At 38.4% G+C, this 27,318-nt stretch overlaps 1 protein-coding gene and 1 pseudogene across 2 annotated transcripts in view; both read right to left on the bottom strand.

The window, feature by feature from the left end:
* The window catches only part of DNAH8 (dynein axonemal heavy chain 8), a 343,843-nt gene that overhangs the window by 284,446 nt on the left and 32,079 nt on the right, over positions 1-27,318 (bottom strand). Inside the window, exons 10-14 of the mRNA XM_081246835.1 lie at positions 26,245-26,352; positions 16,234-16,335; positions 10,743-10,889; positions 6,556-6,753; positions 4,594-4,670 (exon numbers count right to left, since the gene is read on the bottom strand). Of these exons, the coding sequence (XP_081102961.1) occupies positions 4,594-4,670; positions 6,556-6,753; positions 10,743-10,889; positions 16,234-16,335; positions 26,245-26,352 (632 nt within the window). The remainder of the gene's footprint in view (positions 1-4,593; positions 4,671-6,555; positions 6,754-10,742; positions 10,890-16,233; positions 16,336-26,244; positions 26,353-27,318) is intronic.
* Positions 14,281-15,348, bottom strand: LOC308623772 (dnaJ homolog subfamily C member 2-like; annotated as a pseudogene). Its single transcript has 2 exons — positions 15,292-15,348; positions 14,281-15,081 (listed from the first exon to the last, which is right to left on the bottom strand). The product of its transcript is annotated as a dnaJ homolog subfamily C member 2-like (transcript).

The following is a 27,318-nucleotide window of genomic DNA, read 5'->3' as shown; positions in this document are numbered from 1 at the left end:
ACCATTAGCCAGACTCATCAAGAAAAGAAGGGAGAAGACTCAAGTCAATAGAATTAGAAATGAAAAAGGAGAAGTAACAACTGACACTGCAGAAATACAAAAGATCATGAGAGATTACTATAAGCAACTCTATGCCAATAAAATGGACAACCTGGAAGAAATGGACAAATTCTTAGAAATGCACAACCTGCCAAGACTGACTCAGGAAGAAATAGAAAATATGAATAGACCAATCACAAGCACTGAAATTGAAACTGTGATTAAAAATCTTCCATCAAACAAAAGCCCAGGACCAGATGGCTTCACAGGTGAATTCTATCAAACATTTAGAAAAGAACTAACACCTATCCTTCTCAAACTCTTCCAAAATATAGCAGAGGGAGGAACACTCCCAAACTCATTCTACGAGGCCGACATCACCTTGATACCAAAACCAGGCAAGGATGTCACAAAGAAAGAAAACTACAGGCCAATATCACTGATGAACATAGATGCAAAAATCCTCAACAAAATACTAGCAAACAGAATCCAACAGCACATTAAAAGGATCATACACCATGATCAAGTGGGGTTTATCCCAGGAATGCAAGGATTCTTCAATATACGCAAATCAATCAATGTAATACACCATATTAACAAGTTGAAGGAGAAAAACCATATGATCATCTCAATAGATGCAGAGAAAGCTTTCGACAAAATTCAACACCCATTTATGATAAAAACCCTGCAGAAAGTAGGCATAGAGTGATCTTTCCTCAACATAATAAAGGCCATATATGACAAACCCACAGCCAACATTGTCCTCAATGGTGAAAAACTGAAACCATTTCCAGTAAGATCAGGAACAAGACAAGGCTGCCCACTCTCACCACTCTTATTCAACATAGTTTTGGAAGTTTTAGCCACAGCAATCAGAGAAGAAAAGGAAATAAAAGGAATCCAAATTGGAAAAGAAGAAGTAAAGCTGTCACTGTTTGCAGATGACATGATACTATACATAGAGAATCCTAAAGATGCTACCGAAAAACTACTAGAGCTAATCAATGAATTTGGTAAAGTAGCAGGATACAAAATTAATGTACAGAAATCTCTGGCATTCCTGTAAACTAATGATGAAAAATCTGAAAATGAAATCAAGAAAACACTCCCATTTACCATCGCAACAAAAAGAATAAAATATCTAGGAATAAACCTACCTAAGGAGACAAAAGACCTGTATGCAGAAAATTATAAGACACTGATGAAAGAAATTAAAGATGATACAAATAGATGGAGAGATATACCATGCTCCTGGATTGGAAGAATCAATATTGTGAAAATGACTCTACTACCCAAAGCAATCTACAGATTCAATGCAATCCCTATCAAACTACCACTGGCATTTTTCACAGAACTAGAACAAAAAATTTCAAAATTTGTTTGGAAAAACAAAAGGCCCTGAATAGCCAAAGCAATCTTGAGAACGAAAAACGGAGCTGGAGGAATCAGGCTCCCTGACTTCAGACTATACTACAAAGCTACAGTAATTAAGACAGTCTGGTACTGGCATAAAAACAGAAAGATAGATCAGTGGATCAGGATAGAAAGCCCAGAGATAAACCCACGCACATATGGCCAACTTATCTTTGATAAAGGAGGCAGGAATGTACAGTGGAGAAAGGACAGCCTCTTCAATAAGTGGTGCTGGGAAAACTGGACAGGGACATGTAAAAGTTTGAGATTAGATCATTCCCTAACACCATACACAAAAATAAGCTCAAAATGGATTAAAGACTTAAATGTAAGGCCAGAAACTATCAAACTCTTAGAGGAAAACATAGGTAGAACACTCTATGACATAAATCACAGCAAGATCCTTTTGGACCCACCTCCTAGAGAAATGGAAATAAAAACAAAGATAAACAAATGGGACCTAATGAAACTTAAAAGCTTTTGCACAGCAAAGGAAACCATAAACAAGACCAAAAGACAACCCTCAGAATGGGAGAAAATATTTGCAAATGAAGCAACTGACAAAGGATTAATCTCCAAAATTTATAAACAGCTCATGCAGCTCAATAGCAAAAAAACAAACAACCCAATCCAAAAATGGGCAGAAGACTTAAATAGGCATTTCTCCAAAGAAGATATACAGACTGCCAACAAACACATGAAAGAATGCTCAACATCATTAATCATTAGAGAAATGCAAATCAAAACTACAATGAGATATCATCTCACACCAGTCAGAATGGCCATCATCAAGAAATCTAGAAACAATAAATGCTGGAGAGGGTGTGGAGAAAAGGGAACACTCTTGCACTGCTGGTGGGAATGTGAATTGGTACAGCCACTATGGAGAACAGTATGGAGGTTCCTTAAAAAACTAAAAATAGAACTACCATATGACCCAGCAATCCCACTACTAGGCATATACCCTGAGAAAACCATAATTCAAAAAGAGACATGTACCAAAATGTTCATTGCAGCTCTATTCACAATAGCCCGGAGCTGGAAACAACCTAAGTGTCCATCATCGGATGAATGGATAAAGAAGATGTGGCACATATATACAATGGAATATTACTCAGCCATAAAAAAAATGAAACTGAGCTATTTGTAATGAGGTGGATAGACCTAGAGTCTGTCATACAGAGTGAAGTTAGTCAGAAAGAGAAAGACAAATACCGTATGCTAACACATATATACGGAATTTAAAAAAAAATGTCATGAAGAACCTAGGGGCAAAACGGGAATAAAGACACAGACCTACTTGAGAATGGACTTGAGGATATGGGGAGGGGGAAGGGTAAGCTGTGACAAAGCGAAAGAGAGGCATGGGCATATATACACTACCAAACGTAAGGTAGATAGATAGTGGGAAGTAGCCGCAGAGCACAGGGAGATCAGCTCGGTGCTTTGTGACCGCCTGGAGGGGTGGGATGGGGAGGGTGGGAGGGAGGGAGATGCATGAGGGAAGGGATGTGGGAACAGATGTATATGTATGACTGATTCACTTTGTTATAAAGCAGAAACTAATAAAAAAATACTGTTTAAAAAAAATAAAATTAAAATTAAAAAAATAAAAATAAAAATAAAAATAAAAATAAATGAGAAACACACTTAAGAATTGTTGCAATCCTAAAAATCCATTCACTCATTTGACAAATATTCACACCAGGCCTCATGCATTGCCCTAGGTTACAGTGATGGACAAGACAGGTGTGGTTCCAGCTCTCTTGGAGCCAATGAGTACCTTATGGAAAAGGCAGAGATCGGTCAGGAGTGACATAAATAATTATTTAAATTACAAGCGTGCCAGAAATGCATGTAACAGGGGAACCCAGCCAAGTCTGGGAAGTCAAGAAAGACTTCCCTGAAAAAGTGACATCTGGGGCTTCCCTGGTGGCGCAGTGGTTGGGAGTCCGCCTGCTGACGCAGGGGACACGGGTTCGTGCCCCAGTCCGGGAAGATCCCATATGCCGTGGAGTGGCTGGGCCCGTGAGCCATGGCCATTGAGCCTGCGCGTCCGGAGCCTGTGCTCCGCAACGGGAGAGGCCACAGCAGTGAGAGGCCCGCGTACCACAAAAAAAAAAAAAAAAAAATAGTGACATCTGAACTGAGATTAAAAAGATGAGTGGGGAGCTGGCTTAGCAAAGATGGAGGGGAGCTCAATGACTGTCCCTCTGCCAATATTACTGCTCACGTCATCCCAAATAGGCATAATGATATAATGATTTTGTCAGCCAAATGTCACTTCCACTAAGAGACTAAGTTATGCATAGGAAGTACTAGAACCATAACTTTCTGATAATAAAATGAGTTGACACCAGCATACCATAGGTAAAAAGAGAGAGACAGAGACAGAGACATTGCCAAGAAAATGGTACTGCCATCTGTGTGTACAGTACTGTCACTCATCAAAATCATTTTATGTCTGTTTCAACTCTTATGATGGTCTCATGAGGTAAGGTTTCACAGGTATGGTCCAGCATTAGAGAGATGGGAAAGTCAGACCCAAACCCAAAGTCAGACCCAAACCCAGATCCACTGGCTCTCAGGGGAGAATTTCAAAATGGTCCCTGACATGGGTAGTGAGCTCTCCCTGAGCTGCAAGAAAACAGCTTCTGGTCCAGCCCATCCTTCTAATCCAGGCTTTCCTGCCATTTAGGGGAGGACCGTTGTCAGGACTAGAAGGAAAGGAAGCTGCAGAAGCACTCAGGAGGAAAAACAGAAAGTTTGGGGACCTACTATTCTTAGATAATTTCACTGTTAGAAGTCCTTTCAGTATGCAGAATTAAACATTATTTGTTCCCTTTCCAATAACACTTATGAAATTAACCTTAACATATTACATAGCTGGGGGAAAATGTGAAATCATTTCCTTATTGAAAGACTTTCCACTACAAAAACATGCAATGAAAAATGAAAATGAAAATGAAAAATATACTATATTTCAATTTTCACCAGTCTATTTAATGATAATTGGAAGATAACTGTTTAAAAGTTTTAAAGTTTACATAGGAGAGATTTCCAAAAATTTTTTGAAATTGTTATTTTCAGATATAAAGTTATCCCACCCAGAAACTATACTGCTTAATGCATTATAAATACCTCTGAAGCAGCTGAAGAGCCTGCTGAGAAGACAAAATTTTTCCAAAAGTACTGTTCATAAATGCCTGTATTTGTACCTGAAATGCAATATTAATATTTGACTTTTTGAGTTAAGGAGATTAGTTTTGTTTAACAACAATGAATGATTCTCCTACAGAATTAAAATACGAGCCTTAAATACATCTACCATCTAAGCATCTAGAACTGCACTGTCTGGTATGGTGGCCACTGGCCACATGTTTCTACTAAGCACTTAAAATGTCACTACTTCTAAGTGAGATGTGCTATAAATGTAAAATACACACAAAACTTCAAAGGCAGTATGAAAAAAGAATATTTCATAATGGTTTTTATTAATGACATGTTAAAATGAAAATATTTTGAATATGTTGGGTTGAATAAAGTGTATCATTAAAATTAACATCACCTATTTCTTTTTACTTTTATGCACGTGGCTACTAAAAAATTAAAATTTTATATGTGGTTTGCATTTGCCGCTCATTATGTATTGGATGTTGACCTAGAGAATTTATGAAAGGAGTGAAAGTCCCTTACAAAGTACATTTTTGGGGGAGATTTAGGATTTCTTAGCATGTCGGTAGAGCAGTGTAATGACACTATAGACACCCAGGGTGAACAGGTGTCATTTTCTAACGCTGCTGCTCTCAGAAACCTCTGCCACACTAAGGAGGAATAAGAAGCCGAAAATGTTCTTCCAAGACTCACACCATCCAGAGCAGTGAACTCCAAACTCCTGGTGCCCAACTGATGGAACTGAAGCACTCCGCAAATTACTTTCACTTATAGATTATATTGGTACTGTCTACAAATACATACTACACCCATTAATCAAACATTGGAAAAGGAAGAAAAGTTAAAACACTGACATATCTTTTTAGATACTAAAAACTTAATATGGCCTCTAAATTTACTGAAAGCTAAACTTGTATCTAAGACCACAGTACAGGCTTTATAACATATAATCTTATTAATGAATCATAAAAATAATTTAAGCAAGAAGTTTTTTAAAAAACACAAATTCCCACTGCTATCAAGATATAACTCCCAAAACCAAACACTAAAAGTAAAAAGTAAAATATATCTTCCTATCAGAGTCTAACTTTCAAAAACTGAAAGGAAATCTGTGTCAAAAAGAAAAAGTGTTGTTTCTAGAATTTTAGGATCTTTTTAATTTATATTGCACAAATTACACGTAATATAGTTTTTAGAGAGTCTTTAAAAAAAATAAATGAGAAAAAATATATCATCTTCCTCACCTTCTTGGCAAGGATTTAAGACTCAGGAAGTGGGCAGGGTATATTCTGTCCCTCTCTGTGTCTCCAAGACATTCTGCAGCAAAGAGGAGATAATTCCCTGGTGCTACACCTGGGTTAACAGTTTTCAGTAAGAGAGTAACTGAAGTCATATTAGCCCAAAAGGTGAGAAAGAAACCTGTTACAGTCTCATCCCTCTGGTGTCCCTTCAGCTACGACAGACAGGAGGAGGGTCTCTTCAGAGTCATCCTCTAAGCTGCAGAGAGAATGTGGCCATAAAGCGCGGTGCCAAGGGAAGAGTGTTCCATCGTCCTAATCTGCTCTCAAATCTTCTCACACTGAACAAAGAACAAGGCCTACAAATTCTCTCTTACACAGGAAAAGTGACACTAGTCCTTGGCACAACAAAAATCGAATATATTTTTTAATGCACATTAAAAATAAACCCAGCTACAATAAGCCCTTTGGGCTTCTGGTTAGTTATTGATATCTTTTATTGAATAAGCTCTTTTTTCATTAAAAAAAAAGATAGAAAACATTTTGTGGACTGGTTAGAAAATTATTCATGCTGGCAAATATTTTTGATCAATTTGCAAGAGTAATTTGTAATAAATAATAAATATGTGAATTTCAGTACTATTGATTACATTTCAGCTTTACTAAATCAAAAGTATGTATAATTACTTACCTCTAAAGCCTTGATTTTTGCCATGAAATCTAAGAAATCCATGTCAAATTCTGTCCTTCTTGGATCCAAAATATCATACTGCTTTTTCTGAACCCCTTGATATATATTTTTGAATTTTATTGCCATAATGTCTATTCCCTCTATGGGAGAATTGCTCAAGGCTGAATATGTTTGCACAATAGTTATCATTTCTGTAATCTTAAAAAGAAAAGTGTTACTTTAGCTTAAAAGTTAGAAATTAGCACCCTTCCCTAGAATTAACTCTTAATGAATCAATGATTTTTAAAAAACAAGCCAATAAACAGGCTTTAGAATCATTTAAGGTAAAACCAACCGGAGGAGATAAAACAGAAGACAAATCTCTGTTCCAGTCATTACTACTCAGACTATTTAAGACAGAGGATGTTCTGCCATAAGTAGACAGAGTTTAGAGCCTTTCTCAGAATCTGATCACCTTGCCTTCCAAGAGGAGGTGGGGTGGTGAGGGACAGTGAGTAAAAGCCCTTGCAGATGTCTAAATAGTTTCAGCATTTTGTTCTTGAGAATGTTCTGAAAATCGTTTCACTGGATCACCGGATTCAAAAGTGTTACCATTTTTCTGGCCCTCACCATAGTTCTGATATGTAACACTAGCATAATTCCACATTCAAGTAAAGGAAAGGTCCCACAATCCTGAAAGATGACTGTAGTCACTTGTGACCCCTAAAGAACCCTGGAAAATCCTCACAATGAACTTTATTTCAGAAACAGCTGGCTCCATCTCAATGTACCAACACCACCTACTTCACCAAAAAAAAAAAAAAAAAAAAAGTCTTTCATGTCCACAGGCTACTCAGTTCCTTAATATTCATCAGTGATTCGCCATTTTGATTCCTGCTCTGGAAAACAATGCTCAAAGCTTCCCACTCCTTCGCTTCTCTCCCACAGATGTTCAGGGTGAGAAGAAAACTAAAGACAGAGCTCTGGGAAACCAAATTCATCAATATTGGGAAACCAATATTCACCAAAATTTACATGGCAGGAACAGGAAGAAGAAACAAGGGATATTATACACAATTCTGGTTCTTTAGGGCAGACTAACACTCAATGCACCAAGTCTCCACCTACCGAAAAAGATGCACTTCAGGCACCCTAAGCTGACACGCTAGCACTTTCCTCCTCACTTGTTCCTTAAAGATCCCCAACATCTCTGCCCAACTCTGAGGTCTTGGTTCTCCAACCCCAAGCTCAATCTTATCTGTCCTTTGACTTTCGTACTTGGTCATCCTGACATCTGAATCTGAGCTTTCCCTAACAGGCTCTGGCTTAGCCTGCCCTTCTGTCTCTCCTCTTCAACTATTTAAGAGCTCATAGGGATGGTCCAACAGTGGTCCCTGCTGTGTCCCACTCAGCAGGCGAAGCCCACCAAGGCAGTTCAGTAGCCACCTCTAGAGGATTATGAAAATTCTGGCCACATTTCAGGGTAACTATTATGCCCCATCTTTAAGAATCTGGACACCAACATCCACCAATGACACCTGGGAGAGATGCCAGTCAGGCAAGGAATTCTTAGCACAGGGGAGATGGAATAACCTAGTAACCAGGATGCACTTCAAGTAAGACCCCTAGGGAGTGCTGTGTTGGCTCTGACAGCTGAGCCTTTGTGGCATGAAGTTGTATCCTTAAGACTACAGGCAAGGCTTCTCCAGAGGTAAGGCAGGGGGAGTAGCTAATGTAGCTGGCCATTATTACCCACTCCCTCTAGCATCAGGAATGCTTGGGCTGCTGCTTTACAGATGGATGTTCATTACGCCCGGCATTAGACCTGCCACCAAAGATCTTTACTGCACATGGGCTAATAATTAAGGTCTAGCCCGGAAACTCTACCAAATGTAAAACTGCACCCAAGTTAGCAAGGGCCCCCACTCCTGGAAAAATTAACAGTAACCAGGACTCACCTCCAGGTTTACATTCTAATGGTTTCAGAAATGTTAAACATTTCTGTGGAACAGGTCCTGACCAATGGGGCTTATTATTCATTTGACCCATGCCAATATCATTCTAATTGGACATTTGTCCCCAAGAAATCCTCACTGTTCACAAAACAGCCTCACGCAACATCTTCCCAGATGCGGCACCAAAAGCACAAGCAACAAAAGAAATACTTGATAAATTGGACTTCATCAAAATGTAAAACTTCCTGCTTCAGGGAATTCCCTGGTGGTCCAGTGGGCAAGACTCTGCCCTCCCAATGCAGGGGGCCTAGGTTCGATCCCTGGTCGGGGAACTAGATCCCGCATGCATGCTGCAACTAAGAAGTCCGTATGCTGCAACTAAGAGCCAGCATGCTGCAACGAAGATCCCACGGGCTGCAACTAAGACTCAGTGCAGCCAAAATAAATAAATAAATATTAAAACAAAACAAAACAAAACTTCCTGCTTCAAAGAACACAATCAAGAAAGTGAAAAGATAACCTGTAGAAAGAGAGAAAATATTTGAAAATCATATCTGATAAGGGACTTAAGACCCAGAATATATAAAGAACTCTTACAAACTGAACTACAAAAACACAAATAACTAAATTTAAAATGTGCAAAGAATTTAAATAGAAATTTCTCCAAAGAAGACATACGAATGGACAATAAGCATTTAAAAAGATGCTCAACACCATTAGTCATCAGGGAAATGCAAATCAAAACTACAATGAGATGTCACTTCACACCCACTAGGATGGCTAAATACAAAAAGACAGATAATAAGTGTTACAAGAATGCAGAGAAATTGGAACCCTCATACATTGCTTATGAGACTATAAAATGATGCAACTACTTTGAAAAATAGTTTGGCACTTCCTCAATAAAGGTAAACATGGAGTTATTATCTGACCCAGCAGTTCCACTCCTACGCATATACTCAAAAGAAATGACAACATATGTTCACACAACAACACATACATATATATTCATAGCTGCATTAGTCATAATAGCCAAAAAGTAGAAAAACCCAAATGTCCACCAACAAATGAGTGGATAAGTAAAATATGGTATATCCAAATGAATATTATTCAGCAATAAAAAGGAATACTACAACATAGATGAACCTTGAAAATATTATACTAAGTGAAAGAAGCCAGTCACAAAAGACCACATATTATATGATTCCATTTATATGAAATGTCGAGAATAGGCAAATCTATAGAAACAGAAAGTAGATTAGCAAGTGCTTAGGGCTGGGTAGAGGGGAGAATGGGGTACCACTGCTAATGGGCACAGGGTTTCTTTTAGTGGGAATGAAAATGTTCTAAAATTAGATGGTGGTATGGTTGCACAATCCTGTGAATATATTGGAAAATATTGATTTGTACACTTTAAATGAATACATTATATGGTATGTGAATTATATCTCAGTAAAGCTGCTAAAGAAACAAACAAAAAACAGCCCCACTCAGTAACTTGGTTTTGTACATCATCCATATTTTCCTATCCTGGCATGTATAGGAAATGCCCTTCAACTTGTGAAATGCCCCCCACCAATTTCCAACAAATGAGCAGACTCCTAACTGTTATCAGGACCTAGGGAGTTGGCAGAATGGTGGGGCCATGGGGAGGGTGGTACCTAGATGATATCTTTGAAGGCTTTGCAAAGGTTGACTCGAAGGAGCCTCTGAGATGGGCTGCCCTGTATCCCCTGGAAAAACATCACTCCTCTCCAGCCAGTCCTAATCAATGAATGAATCAAAGGTGCTGAAGTTTCTAACCCATATCTGCCCAGCAAAGACATCGCCTATACAATGTTTATGTTTAGACCATATATATGGCCTAGAAAGAGAAGGTGCTCACACATCCAGATATGACACAACTACTGGTTCTGCCAGATATTGCAGATATGTCACCTCACACCTTTTCTCAGCCTGATACAATGGTTAAGAGCAGAGGCTTTAAGTTCAAGATCTATAGGTGAAGATAGAATTGAGGTCTCGAGAGAAGTGAAAGTCTGCAATAGCTTTTGTGCGACTGGCAGAAGATAGTAATTAGGAATGAAAAAATAAGTTATAATAAAATGCAGTAATCTATGAGTAATAGTGGATGAGTCAGATCAATAGTAAGACAAGAGATCTGGAAAAATAATTCTCAGTGATGCTACATAAAGTATGAAATAACTGGAAAGGTATGGTTGGTAGTGGCAACTGTGGCTGCACGATGCTTACCTTCTCCAGTCTTTTGCAGAAAGCTTCAAATTTTCCAAATATATACATTTCTGAAACCTCAAAAGATTTTTCCCCTGAGGATTCTAAAATCTGTTTCCTTGTTTTGTGAAAAGATGTCTGATATTCCTTGAATAGAAAAATGCAGTCCTATGAGAGATTTAAAAGGGGGTATAATACATAGTGAGACACTTGTTTATGAGTGAAAAATTCAAAAATTCTATCCTCACACAAAACTGATCACATCAGCCCCTCAATAGGGGTTGCTGCTGTTAACATTAAAAATTCAAGTTCTCTGCCCACACATTGAAAGGCCTATGAAAATCAATACAGTTTTTTTTTCTATTTTACAATATAGTCTCATCTTCTTTATTCTCATTATTTCCCCTTAACTCTTATCCTTATCAAAGTTACCACATACACTATTTGTTGTCATGTTTTCATGGCTAATCAGAGCTCCCAGGAGGCCAAAAATTATGTATCAATTCTGTCTATTTTCAATTATCTATCTAGTCAGTTGGCATCTTTTAATCAGCATTATTCACATACTGGTATAAAAAACATTAAGACTGTGCAATACTAACTTATCATCCAACTGTCATTTCTCCACGAGGAGATCATAAAGTCTTTGATGGGTGCATTGCTGAAATCCTAATATTTGACTACAGCTATACCAGGTCAGTTCAACCAGGTTAAAAAAAGAGGACATTGTCACTAGGCTCCAGTAGGAACTCACTGTCATGTCCAGCTAACCAAACCATCTTAAAAAAATAATAACGTTAAACTTTTTCAAAGCCACCAATGGCCAGTCAAATCTTTAACATAATGCCAGCTCCCTGGTTCTGACTCTTCCATCTCCCTCTTCACTCTATAAGGACCTTTGTGCTTACATTGATCCCACTTAGATAATCCAGGGTAATCTCTCCATCCTTAATTCCTCCTGTAACCTTAATTCCCCCTTAACATTTAATATAACATATTCACAAATTCCGGGGATTAGGATGTGGACATCTTTATTCTGCCTACCTCAGCCACTAAATCAGAATTTCTGTGAGTGAGACTCAGGAATCCATACTTTCAACCAGTTGCTCAGGTGATTCCTATAAACATTCAAGCTTATATAACTAGTCTCATACCTACTTCTAGCTATGATACACCTCCCCACCTCTCAATCTCTAAAACAAAATCATTACTCTCTTCGAAGTAACTGATTATTTTTCACTTATTAAACAAAAGTTTAAGGACTTCCCTGGTGGTCCAGTGGTTAAGACTCCAGGCTCCCAATGCAGGGGAACCGGGTTTGATCCCTGGTCAAGGAACTAGATCCTGCATGCCGCAACTAAAAAGATCCGGCATGCCACAATGAAGATCTCGCATGTGCCAACAAAGATGCCAGTGCAGCCAAATAAATAAATAAATATTTTTAAAAAAGAAAGTTTCTTGGTGCCTACCATATGTTAGGAACTCCTTGAGATGCTAGGAGTACAGATAAGATCCCTACCCTACTGGAATATGTCATCTAATAGGAATTACTTTCTATTACTTCTTCTTCACCAACCAATTCCTTTCTGTTGAACAGGTAACATCCTGAATAACAATTCTTCTCATTGCTTCCTCCAACTCATCTGAAAATTATTCCCCAAAACTATACAATAAAAGTTTCCTGAAAAAATTTCAGATGTAGTAGAAAGCAGGTTAAACTAGAATGCAGAAAACCAAGCTTTCATTTCTAATTCAGTAAGTAAATGGCTAGTGACGAAGCATATTAAAACAATTATGAGAATAAATTGCTAAGTTCTACGTCAAGAGTCCTGGTTTCTGCCAATTGGTCAGTTTGGGGGGAATGATTTCTCACTCCCACTCCCAAAATTAACCCTGGAGAAACTATAGAGGGAAACATGGAATCCAGCAAATAACAATAACAATGAAAACAGAAGTGATAAACTCCTGGGAGGAGGATGGGTTGCTCTGAATTTGAGGATTGAGTGAGCAAGAATGATTAAGAAAACAGAGAAGATAAGTAATACTGTTAATGAGTAAGGGGACATATTACATAACAAGGCAAAGATTAGTAAGAGAATATTATCAACATTATGACAATAAATTACAAATTTTAGAAAAATTGAAGAAATTCCTCAAAAATATAAACTTACAAAAACTGTCTCAAGAAGAAATAGAAAGAATAGTCAAATAACTAGTTTTTTTTAAATGAAGCAATATGTATTTATAAAACATATATATAAGGGATTAATATCTAGAATATATAAAGAACTCCTCCAACTCAACAAAAACAGAACCCACTTCAAAAATGAGTAAAGGATTTGAATAGACATGTCTCTAAAGAAGATATACAAATGGCCAATAAGCACATGAAAAGATGCTCAACCATCACTAGCCATTAGGGACATGCAAATCAAAACACAATAAGATACCATTTCATATGCATTAGGATACCTATTACCAAAAAAAGAGAAAATAACAAGTATTGGCACAGTGTGGAGAAACTGGAACTCTTGTGCATTGCTGGTGAGAATGTGAAATGGAAGAGCTGCTAGGGAAAACAGTTTGGTGGTTCCACAAAAAGTTAAAAACAGAACTGCCATACGATCCAGCAATTTCACTTCTAGGTATATACCCAAAATAACTGAAAGAAGAGACTCAAAGAGATCATTAAACAGCAATGTTCATAGCAGCATTATTCGCAATAGTCGGAAGGTGGTAACAATCCAAATGTCTATCAAAAGATGAATGGATAAACAAATTGTGGTATATCCATACAATGGAATATTACTCAGCCATAACGAAATGAAATTCTGATACATGCTACATCTTTCAGGTATATTTACTGGATACATTTTCAAAGCTCATTCCAAAAGCTTCTGTGCTTCTGTTGTCAAGAGGTGAAATCTGCACATGGATTTTCAAATTGTTCTGAGGTGTTATATTGACAGTTTGAGGCTCTACTCCACACAGTATGTCATCTTTCTGATGAGGGCCAAGTTTTGGGAGATGGTTCTTTGCCAATAAAATCTTTGGCAGTTCTTTTGACTTCCAGAAGTAGAGTGTGTGTTCATGTACTTGGCAATAACTTCCCATCTTGAATTTGTCCCAGCAAGAAAGAGGCTCACAGTTTTAATTAGCAATTGCAGATCAATTCTCTTCTGACAAATTTTTACTGCCATTTCCACCTTCAACAGATGTCTTTGCATTCTTAGATACTTGGCACATACAAGCCTCAATTTCCTCTTTCTCTTTTCTAATTTGCTCATTAATTTCTTCTGTTTTGGCAGAGCAGCAATTCCTATTTCTTTTGTAGGTGATGTGAATATTTCATTTAAGTACAGTAAGCTTGCAAGTTCGAGCCTATCGCAAAGTTTTTCCACTTCTGCCATAATTTTAACTGGCTTTATCTCATCATCAGGAAAGTAAGTCCAGATCTTCCATGAACTTTGAAGTTTTTGCTACCTTTCTCTTTTTTTATATAATTGACATATAACACTATATTAGTTTCAGGTGTACAACATAATGATTTGATATTGCCTTTCCCTCTTAATGGCTTTTTTTCCTGGTTATCCTTTTTCTTCTTTGCCAGTAATGCCTTTTGTCTAACTTCCTCTTTCTCCTTAGCTATCCAAGCAGCTCCTAATTCACCTCATCTCTGTTTTTCCTTAGGTTCTTTCTGCTTTTTCCTTCTGCTTTTGCTTCTCTGCTTCTTTCTTGGCTTTTTCTTTTTCTTTGAATTTTTAAAATTCTTACATCACAGTTATATGCATTATCAACTAACATTCAGTTCATTTCTTCTTTTTTCTTTGTGCCCTTGTTGCTCTGTTCTGCTTTTCAATCTCTCTCCTTTCATCATGACATTCTGCTTTTTTCCTTCATTTAAATAAGAAAAATTCTCTCCAATAATAAAAATTATGCCAGCAGGAATAAAATGCCTCTGCATCATCAAATGATGAATTCTTATCACCAAGTTGAGGAACTTTTTCTTTTTTACCACCTATAATGCATTTCAAACACCTGGGAAAACACTTAGACGAAATTGTCCTTTGCTTCACTTTTCTAAGGAACTGAGTTATCAAAAGAAAGATCTACACTGTTAATTTCTCCTCTTTTCACTGACTCAGACATTTCATAAGTTTTAGTTATGCAAGTGAAGTTGTCATTATCTCCTTCTTTAACTGATTCACCAGCTGCTTTTGGTATTGTTTAGAACCACTGCTTTATGTGCTGCTTTGGTCTCTCTCTGCATAACTTTGTATTTTACATGAACAAATCCAAGAACTGCATAATGATTCTGGTTCTTCCAGTCATTGAGATCAAGTGTTTTCAGGAAGAGAAACTATCCTAACTGCAATTCCTCATCTTCTGTTTCCTCTAACAACTCTTTCTTATCCTCCAGTTCCAGAGGTCAGAGAGTGGTTATGAGAGTGCTCAGAGCCAACCCTGCAAGCACAACAGTTCACGTCCTAGGTGGAGGGCACTGAGCATCCTTTCTTGCTCTACCTCAACAGTCCCAGCCTCCCACCTAGGCTCTACAAAGCCCAGGGACCAGCACATGAAGAAAGCCAATAACCACTTCGAGATGGAGACTTGCTGGTATGGCCATTTCTTTCAGACTTTCAAAATAACAGATCGCTTTGATTTTCTACAAACTCTTCTAGAGGCTAGAAAAGAGGGGAGTGCTTCCTTCCCCTCCTCCAGTCGTACTCATTCTGAGACCTTAGTGCCAGAAACACTAACAAGGACACTATGAGAAAGGAAAAATTACAGACTATATAGTTGCAAAAAACCCTAAAGAAAATTGTAGCAAAGTGAACTTAAGAATGTTTTTAAAAAGGTAATTACACCATGACTAAGTTGAGTTTATTCTAGGGATATTAGAATAGTTTCATTTTAGAAAACCTAAAAATGTCATCTATAACATTAATAGATTGAGGAGAAAAATCTTATAAGCTCCTCAAAAAATATGTGCTGAAAAATTTTTTCAAAACCCATTCATAACTTTTAATAATATCTCCTAGTACTAAAATGAGGAACAAAACTTCCTTGAATCTAATCAATGATGTATTAAAGCATCAAACTAAATGGGGAAATGTTAGAAGCATTTTCTTCCAAAAGAAGATCAGAATCAGATGCTAACTATTACCAGGTCTATTTAAGGATGCATAGCAATCCTAACCAATGCAAAAACGCAAGAAAATGAAATTAACATGGACTGGAGTAAAAGATGGGGGCCAGAACATATGACATGGCACAGGAGAGGTGTCTGATACAGGCAGCCATGGACAAGATGAGGATTAAAATATGCCCTAACAGGAGCACTAAGCATAAAGGGAAGTAGATAATTTTAATGAAGTTCTTTTTATATGCTCATGCTACTCTGTACAATGTTTTTTCAAAGTTAACATGCTTTGTCAATGAAAAACGTAAGCAAAATTGGGCCAGATGGTAAAAGCTTGACTTTATGAAAATAAAAAAAACTTATACAAACCTGAATTTTCTTTAGTACGACTGGTATTTCCTGATCCCATACATGGTTAGTTCCCCCATCAGTAATATATGCTTTACATGCTGTCACCATTTGATTTGTTACCTAAAATAAATATAAGTCCAAAATAACTATAGGTAGAGAAAGAAATAAAATTTAAGTTTTTTAAATCACAAGCATAAAAATATGATAAATAGAAACCTTATGGAATGAATTAATTACAGAATATAAAAAACAAAGAAATATACATTCCAGGTAAAACAAAGAAAACCCAAAGTCACATTTACCTACTGTATTTAAGTCTACGTCACTGAGGCCAATTTCAAAGTCAACTATATTTTCTCTTTGTCTAGTTCTCCTCTAATTAGGTCTTGATCCAGTCCAACTGTGATTCTTCTCCATCCTTCAACATGCAAACTAAATATTAAGTTAACCACCTCTCACATCCCCCAAAATAAAGAAGGAAAAAAAAAGCAAGACAGCCATTTAAATGGTCTGGAAGTTAAACCAAGATGGCAGGCTGACACAGAAATTTTGGAGAATTCCTAAAATATGGAAAGCACGCAGTACCAAATCTACAGAGGAAAAAAAAAAAGACTAGAGAAAGCCAGAACCCTGTTCTGGAGAAGGTTACTTGAAGGTAGAACAGTTATGGAAATTTTTCAAGATGGGAGACAATGTGAGGTAACCCTCAGTTGTAACCCTGAACACCAAATTTAGAGCAACTTGTACAGCAGGCAACAGCGACATATGCTGAAAGGACAAAGGTATGAGTGTGGACCACAGTCTTCGAGAAGTGTGGCCCAGGTAGCTACTACACCCCCAGGAGGACATATCAGAGAAAAAGTTATTCCCACTCCCCTCCAAACAGTAAGTTACGCTCCTTACTCACAAGAGACAGACAAAATAAACAGAACAGGGAGGCAAATCGGGAGTCTCAAACACAAAGATGGGCAGACAACCAAGAATCACCAAGCAATTGAAGAAAACAAACATGGTAACAGAAGCATTAAATTCAACAAAGAGAGAAAATACAGAAAAGATATATGTAAAATCTTTTAAAATATCTTTTATTAACTAAGTTTATAAGAAAGATATGAGAGGATTTTTACATCATGAAAGAAAACAACTAAAGAACTCGGAAATTGAAACATTTTTTGATGCACCGACCAGCAATTGGGACATAAATGAAAAGTCAATGAGTGAGCTAAAAGGTCAAAGGACAAAGATGTACCAAAAAAAAAAGTTAAGGAACATGGATTTTAGATTCAAGGGAAGAGAATAAATTGAATAGGTGGATAAGAAATAATCAGAGGTAAACAGGAAAACTTCCCAGGAATGAAGAGAGAATTAAGTCTTGGGAATGAAACAACCCAGCAAGTATAGAATAAGATAAATGTAAAAAGAACTACATCACTCTGAAATTTTAGAAGTTCAAGAATGAAGAAAAAAACCCTAAAAGCTTCCTGGGAGAATAAAATAGGTTTCCCACAAAGGAAAAACAATCAGATTAGCATCAAATTTCTTATCAACAATTGTAGATAGTATACAACAGTATCTTTACAATTCCAAGAAAAAATTATATTGCACTTAAGAATCTCAAACTAACATTTGAGTGGTAAGACAAAATGAAGTGATTTTCAGACATTCAGGAATTCAGGGGGTTCACCACAGAACTACTGAAGAATTTTTTTTTCAGCAAAAGAAGTAATAAATCCAAGGCAGAGGAAGAGGTGGAAATCACAAAACAGAGGTGATCCAAAAAGCTAGCAGGGAGAGGGGGAAGATGGCGGAAGAGTAAGACGCGGAGATCACCTTCCTCCCCACAGATACATCAGAAATACATCTACACGTGGAACAACTCCTACAGAACACCTACTGAATGTTGGCAGAAGACCTCAGACCTCCCAAGAGGCAAGAAACTCCCCCACTTACCTGGGTAAGGCAAAAGAAAAAAGAATAAACAGAGACAATAGGGACGGGACCTGCACCAGTGGAAGGGAGCCGTGAAGGAGGAAAGGTTTCCAAACACTAGAAGCCCCTTCGCGGTGGGACACTGCAGGTGGCGGAGTGGGGAAAGCTTCGGAGCCGCGGAGGAGAGCGCAGCCACAGGGGTGTGGAGGGCAAAGCGGAGAGATTCCCGAACAGAGGATCGGTGCCGACCAGCACTAACCAGCCCGAGAGGCTTGTCTGCTCACCCGCGGGGGCGGGCGGGTCTGGGAGCTGAGGCTCGGGCTTCGGTCGGAGCGCAGGGAGAGGACTGGCGGCGTGAACACAGCCTGAAGGGGTTAGTGCACCACGACTAGCCGGGAGGGAGTCCGGGAAAAAGTCTGGAGCTGCCAAAGAGGCAAGAGACTTTTTTTTCCCTCTTTGTTTCCTGGTGCGCGAGGAGAGGGGATTAAGAGCGCTGATTAAAGGAGCTCCAGAGATGGGTGCGAGCCGCGGCTATCAGCGCGGACCCCAGAGACGGGCATGAGACGCTAAGGCTGCTGCTGCAGCCACCAAGAAGCCTGTGTGCGAGCACAGGTCACTCTCCACACCTCCCTTCCGGGGAGCCTGTGCAGCCCGCCACTGCCAGGGTCCCGGGATCCAGGGACAACTTCCCCAGGAGAACGCACGGCGCCCTTCAGGCTGGTGCAATGTCACGCCGGCCTCTGCCGCCGCAGGCTCGCCCTGCATCTGTGCCCCTCCCTCCCCCCCGGCCTGAGTGAGCCAGAGCCCCCGTATCAGCGGCTCCTTTAACCCCGTCCTGTCTGAGCGAAGAACAGACGCCCTCCTGCGACCTACACGCAGAGGCGGGGCCAAACCCAAAGCTGAGCCCCAGGACCTGTGCAAACAAAGAAGACAAAGGGAAATCTCTCCCAGCAGGCTCAGGAGCAGAGGATTAAAAGTCCACAATCAACTTGATGAACCCTGCATCTGTGGAATACCTGAATAGACAACGAATCATCCAAAATTGAGGAGGTGGACTTTGAGAGCTGAGAGCAAGATTTATTTTTTCTGCTTTTCCTCTTTTTTTGAGTGTGTATGTGTATGCTTCTGTGTGAGATTTTGTCTGTATAGCTTTGCTTTCACCATTTGTCCTAGGGTTCTATCCGTCCGTTTTTTTTTGTTTGTTTATTTTTTTACTTTTTAAAAATATTTTTTCTTAATAATTTTTTATTTTACCTTACTTTATTTTATTTTCTTTTATCCTCTTTCATTCATTCTTTCTACTTTTTCTCCATTTTATTCTGAGCCGTGTGGATGAAAGGCTCTTGGTGCTGCAGCCAGCAGTCACTGCTGTGCCTCTGAGGTGGGAGAGCCAACTTCAGGACACTAGTCCACAAGAGACCTCCCAGCTCCACATAATATCAAACGGCAAAAATCTCCCAGAGATCTCCATCTCAACACCAACACCCAGCTTCACTCAACGACCAGCAAGCTACAGTGCTGGACACCCTATGCCAAACAACTAGCGAGACAGGAACATAACCCCACCCATTAGCAGAGAGTCTGCCTAAAATCATAATACATCCACATACACCCAAAAACACACCACCAAACGTGGACCTGCCCACCAGAAAGACAAGATCCAGCCTCATCCACCAGAACACAGGTACTAGTCCCCTCCACCAGGAAGCCTACAAAACCCACTGAACCAGCTTTAGCCACTGGGGACAGACACCAAAAACAACGGGTACTACGAACTTGCAGCCTGCAAAAAGGAGACCCCAAAACAGTCAGATAAGCAAAATGAGAAGACAGAAAAACACACAGCAGGTGAAGGAGCAAGATAAAAACCCACCAGACCTAACAAATGAAGAGGAAATAGGCAGTCTACCTGAAAAAGAATTCAGAATAATGATAGTAAAGATGATACAAAATCTTGGAAATAGAATAGAGAAAATGAAAGAAACATTTAACAAGGACCTAGAACTACTAAGGATGAAACAAGCAAAGATGAACAACACAATAAATGAAATTAAAAATACTCTAGAAGGGATCAATAGCAGAATAACTGAGGCAGAAGAACGGATAAGTGACCTGGAAGATAAAATAGTGGAAATAACTACTGCAGAGCAGAATAAAGAAAAAAGAATGAAAAGAACAGAGGACAGTCTCAGAGACCTCTGGGACAACATTAAAAACACCAACATTCGAATTATAGGGGATCCAGAAAAAGAAGAGAAAAAGAAAGGGACTGAGAAAATATTTGAAGGGATTATAGTTGAAAACTTCCCTAATATGGGAAAGGAAATAGTTAATCAAGTCCAGGAAGAACAGAGAGTGCCATACAGGATAAATCCAAGGAGAAACATGCCAAGACACATGTTAAGCAAACTGTCAAAAATTAAATACAAAGAAAATATATTAAAAGCAGCAAGGGAAAAACAACAAATAACACACAACGGAATCCCCATAAGGTTAACAGTTGATCTTTCAGCAGAAACTGTGCAAGCCAGAAGGGAGTGGCAGGACATATTTAAAGTGATCAAAGGGAAAAACCTACAACCAAGATTACTATACCCAGCAAGGATCTCATTCACATTCAACAGAGAAATTAAAACCTTTACAGACAAGCAAAAGCTGAGAGAGTTCAGCACCACCAAACCAGCTTTACAACAAATGCTAAAGGATCTTCTCTAGGCAAGAAACACAAGAGAAGAAAAAGACCTATAATAACAAACCCAAAACAATTAAGAAAACGGGAATAGGAACATACATATCGATAATTACCTTAAATGTAAATGGATTAAATGCTCCTATCAAAAGACACAGACTAGGGCTTCCCTGGTGGCGCAGTGGTTGAGAGTCCGCCTGCCGATGCAGGGAACACGGGTTCGTGCCCCGGTCCGGGAAGATCCCACATGCTGAGGAGCAGCTGGGCCCATGAGCCATGGCTGCTGAGCCTGCACGTCCGGAGCCTGTGCTCCTCAGTGGGAGAGGTCTCAACAGTGAGTGGCCCGTGTACAGCAAAAAAAAAAAAAAAAAAAAAAGACACAGACTGGCTGAATGGATACAAAAACAAGACCCATATATATGCTGTCTACAAGAGACCCACTTCAGACGTAGAGACACATACAGACTGAAAGTGAGGGGATGGAAAAAGATATTCCATGCAAATGGAAACCAAAATAAAGCTGGAGTAGCAATTCTCATATCAGACAAAATAGACTTTAAAATAAAGACTATTAGAAGAGACAAAGAAGGACACTACATAATGATCAAGGGATCGATCCAAGAAGATATAAAACTTGTAAATATTTACGCACCCAACATAGGAGCACCTCAATACATAAGGAAAATACTAACAGCCATAAAAGGGGAAATTGACAGTAACACATTCATAGTAGGGGACTTTAACACCCCACTTTCACCAATGGACAAATCATCCAAAATGAAAATAAATAAGGAAACACAAGCTTTAAATGATACATTAAACAAGATGGACTTAATAGATATTTATAGGACATTCCATCCAAAAACAACAGAATACACATTTTTCTCAAGTGCTCATGGAACATTCTCCAGGATAGATCATATCTTGGGTCACAAATCAAGCCTTCGTAAATTTAAGAAAGTTGAAATTGTATCAAGTATCTTTTCCGACAACAACATTATGAGACTAGATATCAATTACAGGAAAAGATCTGTAAAAAATACAAACACATGGAGGCTTAACAATAAAGTATTTAATAATGAAGTGATCACCAAAGAAATCAAAGAAGAAATCAAAAAATACCTAGAAACAAATGACAATGGAGACACGACGACCCAAAACCTATGTGATGCAGCAAAAGCAGTTCTAAGAGGGAAGTTTATAGCAATACAATCCCACCTTAAGAAACAGGAAACATCTCGAATAAACAACCTAACCTTGCACCTAAAGCAATTAGAGAAAGGAGAACAAAAAAACCCCAAAGTTAGCAGAAGGAAAGAAATCATAAAGATCAGATCAGAAATAAATGAAAAAGAAATGAAGGAAACAATAGCAAAGATCGATAAAACTAAAAGCTGGTTCTTTGAAAAGATAAACAAAATTGATAAACCATTAGCGAGACTCATCAAGAAAAAAAAGAAGACTCAAATCAATAGGATTAGAAATGAAAAAGGAGAAGTAACAACTGACACTGCAAAAATACAAAAGATCATGAGAGATTACTACAAGCAACTCTATGCCAATAAAATGGACAACCTGGAAGAAATGGACAAATTCTTAGAAATGCACAACCTGCCAAGACTAAGTCAGGAAGAAACAGATAATATAAACAGACCAGTCACAAGCACTGAAATTGAAACTGTGATTAAAATTCTTCCAACAAACAAAAGCCCAGGACCAGATGGCTTCACAGGCGAATTCTATCAAACATTTAGAGAAGAGCTAACACCTATCCTTCTCAAACTCTTCCAAAATATAGTAGGGGGGGAACACTCCCAAACTCATTCTACAAAGTCACCATCACCCTGATACCAAAACCAGACAAGGATGTCACAAAGAAAGCAAACTACAGGCCAATATCACTGATGAACATAGATGCAAAAATCCTCAACAAAATACTAGCAAACAGAATCCAACAGCACATTAAAAGGATCATACACCATGATCAAGTGGGGTTTATTCCAGGAATGCAAGGATTCTTCAATATATGCAAATCAATCAATGTGATACACCATATTAACAAAGTGAAGGATAAAAACCATATGGTCATCTCAATAGATGCAGAGAAAGCTTTCAACAAAATTCAACACCCATTTATGATAAAAACCCTCCAGAATGTAGGCATAGAGGGAAATTTCCTCAACATAATAAAGGCCACATATGACAAACCAACAGCCAACATCGTCCTCAATGGTGAAAAACTGAAAGCATTTCCACTAAGATCAGGAACAAGACAAGGTTGCCCACTCTCACCACTCTTATTCAACATAGTTTTGGAAGTTTTAGCCACAGCAATCAGAGAAGAAAAGGAAATAAAAGGAATCCAAATCAGAAAAGAAGAAGTAAAGCTGTCACTGTTTGCAGATGACATAATACTATACATAGAGAATCCTAAAGATGCTACCAGAAAACTACTAGAGCTAATCAATGAATTTGGTAAAGTAGCAGGATACAAAATTAATGCACAGAAATCTCTTGCATTCCTATACACTAATGATGAAAAATCTGAAAGTGAAATCAAGAAAACACTCCCATTTACCATTGCAACAAAAAGAATAAAATATCTAGGAATAAACCTACCTAAGGAGAAAAAAGACCTGTATGCAGAAAATTATAAGACACTGATGAAAGAAATTAAGGATGATACAAATAGATGGAGAGATGTACCATGTTCTTGGACTGGAAGAATCAACATTGTGAAAATGACTCTACTACCCAAAGCAATTTACAGATTCAATGCAATCCCTATCAAACAACCAATGGAACTTTTCACAGAACTAGAACAAAAAATTTCACAATTTGTATGGAAACACAAAAGACCCCCAATAGCCAAAGCAATCTTGAGAACGAAAAACGGAGCTAGAGGAATCAGGCTCCCTGACTTCAGACTATACTACAAAGCTACAGTAATCAAGACAGTATGGTACTGGCACAAAAACAGAAAGATAGATCAATGGAACAGGATAGAAAGCCCACGATATACCCACACACATGTGGTCACCTTACCTTTGATAAAGGAGGCAGGAATGTATAGTGGAGAAAGGACAGCCTCTTCAATAAGTGGTGCTGGGAAAACTGGACAGGTACATGTAAAAGTATGAGATTAGATCACTCGCTAACACCATACACAAAAATAAGCTCAAAATGGATTAAAGACCTAAATGTAAGGCCAGAAACGATCAAACTCTTAGAGGAAAACATAGGCAGGACACTCTGTGACATAAATCACAGCAAGATCATTTTTGACCCACCTCCTAGAGAAATGGAAATAAAAACAAAGATAAACAAATGGGACCTAATGAAACTTAAAAGCTTTTGCACAGCAAAGGAAACCATAAACAAGACCAAAAGACAACCCTCAGAATGGGAGAAAATATTTGCAAATGAAGCAACTGACGAAGGATTAATCTCCAAAATTTACAAGCAGCTCATGCAGCTCAATAACAAAAAAACCAAAAAACCCAATCCAAAAATGGGCAAAAGACCTAAATAGACATTTCTCCAAAGAAGATATACATACTGCCAGCAAACACATGAAAGAATGCTCAACATCATTAATCATCAGAGAAATGCAAATCAAAACTACAATGAGATATCATCTCACACCAGTCAGAATGGCCATCATCAAGAAATCTAGAAACAATAAATGCTGGAGAGGGTGTGGAGAAAAGGGAACACTCTTGCACTGCTGGTGGGAATGTGAATTGGTACAGCCACTATGGAGAACAGTATGGAGGCTCCTTAAAAAATAGAACTACCATATGACCCAGCAATCCCACTACTGGGCATATACCCTGAGAAAACCATAATTTAAAAAGAGTCATGCACCAAAATGTTAATTGCAGCTCTATTTACAATAGCCAGGAGATGGAAACAACCTAAGTGTCCATCATCGGATGAATGGATAAAGAAGAGGTGGCACATATATACAATGGAATATTACTCAGCCGTAAAAAGAAATGAAATTGAGCTATTTGTAATGAGGTGGATGGACCTAGAGTCTGTCATACAGAGCGAAGTAAGTCAGAAAGAGAAGGACAAATACCATATGCCGACACATATATATGGAATTTAAGAAAAAAAAATGTCATGAAGAACCTAGGGGTAAGAGAGGAATAAAGACACAGACTTACTAGAAAATGGACTTGAGGATATGGGGAGGGAGAAGGGTAAGTTGTGACAAAGTGAGAGAGTGGCATGGACATATATACACTACCAAATGTTAAATAGCTAGCTAGTGGGAAGCAGCCGCATAGCACAGGGAGATCAGCTCAGTGCTTTGTGGCCACCTAGAGGGGTGGGATAGGGAGGGTGGGAGGGAGGGAGATGCAAGAGGGAAGAGATATGGGGACATATGTATATGTATAACTGATTCACTTTGTTATAAAGCAGAAACTAACACACCATTGTAAAGCAATTATACTGCAATAAAGATGTTAAAAAATAGCTAGCAGGGGCTTCACTGGTGGTGCAGTGGTTGAGAGTCCACCTGCCGATGCAGGGGACACGGGCTCGTTTCCCGGTCCGGGAAGATCCCACATGCCGCGGAGCAGCTGGGTCTGTGAGCCATGGCCGCTGAGCCTGCGCGTCCGGAGCCTGTGCTCCGCAACGGGAGAGGCCTCAACAGTGAGAGGCCCGCATACCGCAAAAAAAATAAAAATAAAAAAAATAAAAATCTAGCAATGCTTAGATTTTAGTCTGATCACTTGTTGATTCATAACATTGAAAACATAGTAACAATAATATGGAACTAGAAATCTCAATGTGGAACATGTAGCAAGGAGGAAGACAAGTGACAGGGAAGAATCCTAAAGTTCTTGCCTTGCTTGGGACATAGACAATGATTAAATCTATTCTTTGATCTAAAAGAAAGTTGAAATGTGACTGTTATGTTCTGCTTGAATCATTTATAAGTAAATTCTACTCCTGTGTTTCTTGGATGATTTTTCCAATTATTTAAAATAATCATATGGCACTAAATGGGAAGATTTTACATAAACAACAATGTGGGTGGGAGTAGCTAAAGTAGCATTATTTTTCCCTTGATCATTGTAGTGTCCTTCTTTGTTTCTTGTAACAGTCTAGGCACAATTCTTAGCTCTTATGCAAAACTATTTGGAACAAATAAATTAGAAAGTCATCAGTTACTTTTAAACAAAAAACTGGGGGTTTACCTCTGACAAGCAGAAAGGTCCCCCTTCAATTAAGTACAACTGACTCCAGGCATGCCTTTCTTTTCTTTTCCACGAAGTATGAAAATCCAGAACTCTGAGAGGCACCCAAAGTTCCCAATTCCCTTCCCTGGCTCAGATGGAAAGCATTGTTAACTTTTTCACAGGGTTACAATGTGATTTCTTCCCTTGGAAACTTACCTTGATAAACAATGAGGTCATTCCCTCCGAAGTATTATAATGCCTTGACACACTGTAAATCATTTTGATGGCATTTATCAAATTATGTATTCCATGTGCCATGGAAACCTAAAATGGAAATATATTAAGCATACATTTATATTTTTAATAACCCATATCCTATAATATTCAAAACTCTAAACATACATAAAAGAGTGTAACATTTTAATCTTAAAAGTCAAATTTTACTAAAAGCAATGTGGTATCCTTGACTGGATACTGAAACAGAGAAAGGACATGAGTTTTGACAAATGTACCAAGGTAATGCAAGATGTTAACAGGAGAAATTAGATGAAAAGAATTCTGTACTATCACTGCAACTTTTCTGTACATGTAAACTTTAAATTTTATTTAAAGATAAAATTTTGGAGGTGAAAGTGATTTTAAGTATTAATAGCTCAACTTGCTCTTTTGAAGGATGAAGAAACTGATATATTAAAGGGTAAAGTGACTAATGTATGACCAGAAAGCTAATTAGAAACAGAGATCAGACTAGAACACATTTCCTCATTATTCAACTCAATTCACCTTTCAGCAAACCTACTAAGTACCACGAAGTTCTGAGAATATTGGGAGAATTCCAAATATAAAGAAACTATCCTGGATGAGGTCAAGGCAGGGTGGAAATGACACACACAAAGAAGTGAAATAAGTAGAACAGCCTAGAGCCATCAAGTAGAACAGCCTAGAGCAAAGCAGAGCAAGTGCATCCGAGATATCAAACTATTACTAATGTATATTGAATGATTACTATGCGCCAGGCACTAGGTGAAGAGCTTCACATATTATCTTAATTTATGTTGACAATGACCTTTTTAAAAATATTTATTTATTTGGTTGCACTGGGTCTTATTTGCAGCATGCGAACTCTCAGTTGCAGCATGCATGTGGGATCTAGTTCCCTGACCAGGCATCGAACCCCAGCCCCCTGCATTGGGAGCGTGGAGTCTTATCCACTGCACCACCAGGGAAGTCCCAACGATGACCATTTAAGGCAGGTTTGATTTCATCAGATCTAAAACATCACCGATTGTA

Source organism: Mesoplodon bidens (genome assembly GCF_964165515.1).
Source record: "Mesoplodon bidens genome assembly, chromosome: 10".
In the NCBI taxonomy this organism is placed as follows: domain Eukaryota; kingdom Metazoa; phylum Chordata; class Mammalia; order Artiodactyla; family Ziphiidae; genus Mesoplodon; species Mesoplodon bidens.
The sequence above is the reverse complement of the archived record's forward strand: the minus strand, read 5'-3'. Positions and strand labels throughout refer to the sequence as shown.